This window comes from Dipteris shenzhenensis, chromosome 9 (assembly GCF_047967505.1).
Source record: "Dipteris shenzhenensis isolate YYH24624 ecotype China chromosome 9, Dip_SZ_1.0, whole genome shotgun sequence".
Classification (NCBI taxonomy): domain Eukaryota; kingdom Viridiplantae; phylum Streptophyta; class Polypodiopsida; order Gleicheniales; family Dipteridaceae; genus Dipteris; species Dipteris shenzhenensis.
The window spans coordinates 22,717,521-22,720,809 of NC_141604.1; the positions used below are offsets into that span (position 1 = coordinate 22,717,521).

Sequence of the window (3,289 nt, forward strand, 5' to 3'; positions counted from 1 at the left end):
GGATAGGCCTAAAGCCATACTCAGTTCAGGATAAATCTCGACAAAGTTGCCAAGTGGTTGTATACGTGTCCCTAAGTTGCCAAGTAAGTTGCCAAGTGGTTGTGGAGGAAGCAATAGTGTGCCAAATGGCTACAGTATGGACGAGCATTTGTCCTTACAGAAAACATCATCTATGTGCACTGAGAGCCTTGCACGTTTGAGACTGATTGTGCAGTTTAAACTCCTTGCAGCGGCTCTGAAGCTACATGGAAGGTGGCTGTTGGTAGACGAACAACTTAGTATAGCACTAGGATTTTCTGCAGATAGACAGACCGGTTGCTAGATAGTTCAATATCCACAGAATTATTTTCTGCGCAGCTTTGCGTTACGAGGTTACGACACAGCAGAGGGTGGTGCCAGCAAGCCTAATTATTGTTTATGGAGCCGTTGTTAGCCAAGGCTGGCAGCCCAACATACGCCTACACTGTACTGTACGTTCGAGATGTTGCCAAATCTCTGGAATTCTACTCCAAGACATTCGGCTTCAGCATCCGTCGCCTGGACCATAGTAGGAGGTATGGGGCACCTTTCGAAAGTTCTCTTTCTCTCCTTTTGCAATGCGCGTTTCTTTCTCGCCTCTTTGGGCGGTCTTGACTCTCTACTCGTACGCAAACGAATTAATTTCTTATTTGAGCCTCAATCGTAGGTGGGGAGAGTTAGAATCTGGAACTACAACCATTGCCTTCACGCCGCTGGAGCAGCGTGAGACGGACATCACAGGGGGCGTGCAGACTCCAAGCCAAGAGGGTCATCGGCCGAATGTGGAATTGAGCTTCAGCTACGACGACGTGGACGCCGCATTCAAGGTAAACTGCGACGGTCGATCAGCTGATCTATATATGAAAATTTGCGCAGCTTGTCGTGTGGATGCTTGTTAGCTTATTCCTCTGAATTTTGGGCAGCATGCTGTGCAAAACGGAGCGCAGGCTGTGGCTGCACCGGAGCCCAAAGAATGGGGACAGAAGGTGGGATACGTGCGCGATTTAGATGGGGTCGTGATTAGATTAGGTTCTCATGTACGCGAGCCTAACAAATGAGCAGCTTGTTCTCATTTTAAGGCACGCTGGTGTCATCCATAAGAGATTTGTCTTCTTTGGAGTATCTTTCTACTCGTTAGCTTTGAATTTCGATCTCATGTCTATGATGTTCCGCATGTTTAATAAGACGAGTGTGAGACAGGCGCGCTCTGAGTTTAATGTTTAACTTCCACGAGTAGCATGATCTGTCTACGACACGTTGCGGCCCCCTTTCTATTAGGTCCTACTTCTTATCAATCTAAATAATTGAATGCTCTTTAGGGTGGGAAAAGAGAGGGCAAGGAGGGAGAAAGGCAAGGGAGAAGGGCAACAAGAGAGGAAAGGGAAGGGATGCGCAATGGGAAGGGAGGGTTGAGATGGAGAAGGGAGAGGGGGGTGAGGGGAAGGAAGGGAACTGAAAGGAAGGAAGGGCACTGATAGGGGCAAGGGCAAGGGAAAAGAGCAAGAAAAAAGGGAGCTTGAGAAGGGCAAGGGAAAAGAGCAAGAAAAAAGGGAGGTTGAGAAGGGCAAGGGGAAGGGAGAGCTAAGAAGGAAGGGGGAGGAGAGGGAGAGGCGCACATAGTCAAGGGGCTAGGGAGGATGGGGGAGCATTGGGTGAGGGGAAGGGGTAGGTCGATAGGGAGGGGTTGGCTAGAGCTAAGAGGGAGGGCGAGAGCTAAGGGGGGGAGAGGGGTGCAAGATGTAAGGAGGAAAGGAAGGGGCTAGATAAAGGAGAGGAGAGTAGACACTTGCCTAGGAAGTGATGGTAGAGGGAGGGAGACTAACTTTTCATAGGGTAGGGGGTGCCATACTGACATAAGTTAATCAAAATCATCCTGGGGATGGATGAGATAATTTATTCAAATTTTGATTTTTCTATGTAAGCGGGGAAGCATCTCGACATGTGCATAATTTTTAGTGAATTTTCTATTCAAATCCTAGTGAAGCTCTAGGAGTGCCTTTCCTTGGGAAATCTCTCTCTCTCTCTCTCTCTCTCTCTCTCTCTCTCTCTCTCTCTCTCTCTCAAGACACACACACACACACACACACACAGTGCGTGCGTGTGTGGGTGTGGGTGTGTGCGCGCGCGCGCGCCATGTGCTACATGCATATGTATGTGTATACATGAATGTATATGAAAGTATATATTTTTATATATGTATATACATCTATATCTATATATATACATATCTATAAATGAAAATTAGCCATGTGCACACACAAACGTATAGATACCACTCCTATGTACAAATGGTACACATCAAAAAATGGTGTATTTAACAATTTCAAAAATAAAGAAATGGCACATTAACAACTATATGTATTTGTGCTCTACCACCTTGCATTGAGCTTTCTTTTTATCTTTTCCAACCCTCCAATTTCTCCAACCAGAGGTCATAGTGTTCTCTCTTCCCCTCTCTTCCTCCCTCCTCTTCCCTACATGATTCCATAATGAAATCACTCGAGATTGATTTTGGCATCTAGCGATGGACAGAGACGGGCAGGCGAGGAGGGGGGGGGCTTTATCCATACAATGATAATCACACTTTATGTTGATTATAGGGCATTAGATAGTGGTGGCTCTAAACGCATTTCACCAAGATTTTCCACCTTGGATCACTTTCCAATGGTATTGGTGGTTTATGAGCCTTTCTTGAGAGGTTGCTTTGATAGTATCAGGATTTTGGATGCTTTGTATGCAAAGGAGGGCCTCACAGAGGCAATGTTAGAAATCTAGGTGTCACATATGTAGGGCAAAGTACCATCTCCTTCACTGTCAAGTAGCAGACCTCTGGTATTAATGATTTCGATGTGTTTTTAGATGGGAGGTTGGACTCCATTCGCAGTTCGTAGCCATGTAGAGGGAAAAGTAAAAGTACCCTATAGATGCTTGGACTCAAGGATTACCTTGTTGCTACAAGGGCTCATTCGTTGGTTCTTCTGGATTAGAGAGGAGGGTGCATTTTTTTGGCGAGCATCTTTTGGCGAGTGTGTTCAAAAATGGTGCTCTCTCTCTCTCTCTCTCTCTCTCTCTCTCTCTCTCTCTCTCTCTCTCTCTCTCTCTCTCTCTATTTGTCGCATTTCCATTTAAATAAAAAAAATCTTCTCTCTCTCTCTCTCTCTCTACATGGAACATATGAAGTAAAAAAATCTTACTGCGTTGTTGCTATGAAGTAACAGACTTCTTGTCTATGTTTGATTCATTGATTCAATACATTGCATTTCAAGCACAT

At 45.4% G+C, this 3,289-nt stretch overlaps 1 protein-coding gene across 1 annotated transcript; it reads left to right on the plus strand.

Moving 5' to 3' along the window:
- The first annotated feature begins 417 nt into the window (after positions 1-417).
- Positions 418-1,076, plus strand: DSI-1VOC (dessication-induced 1VOC superfamily protein). Its single transcript, XM_087379152.1, has 3 exons — positions 418-554; positions 686-845; positions 942-1,076. The coding sequence occupies exons 1-3, from the start codon at positions 418-420 to the stop codon at positions 1,074-1,076; spliced, it is 432 nt and encodes a 143-aa protein (XP_087235278.1).
- Positions 1,077-3,289: the final 2,213 nt, after the last annotated feature.

What these genes read in the sequence shown, in the direction of transcription:
- DSI-1VOC (XM_087379152.1), top strand. Translation starts at nt 418, where the DNA reads ATGGAGCCGTTGTTAGCCAAGGCTGGCAGCCCAACATACGCCTACACT. An exon ending in CGCCTGGACCATAGTAGGAG is followed by an intron (nt 555 to 685) that starts GTATGGGGCACC and finishes CCTCAATCGTAG; the next exon opens with GTGGGGAGAGTTAGAATCTG. An exon ending in ACGTGGACGCCGCATTCAAG is followed by an intron (nt 846 to 941) that starts GTAAACTGCGAC and finishes AATTTTGGGCAG; the next exon opens with CATGCTGTGCAAAACGGAGC.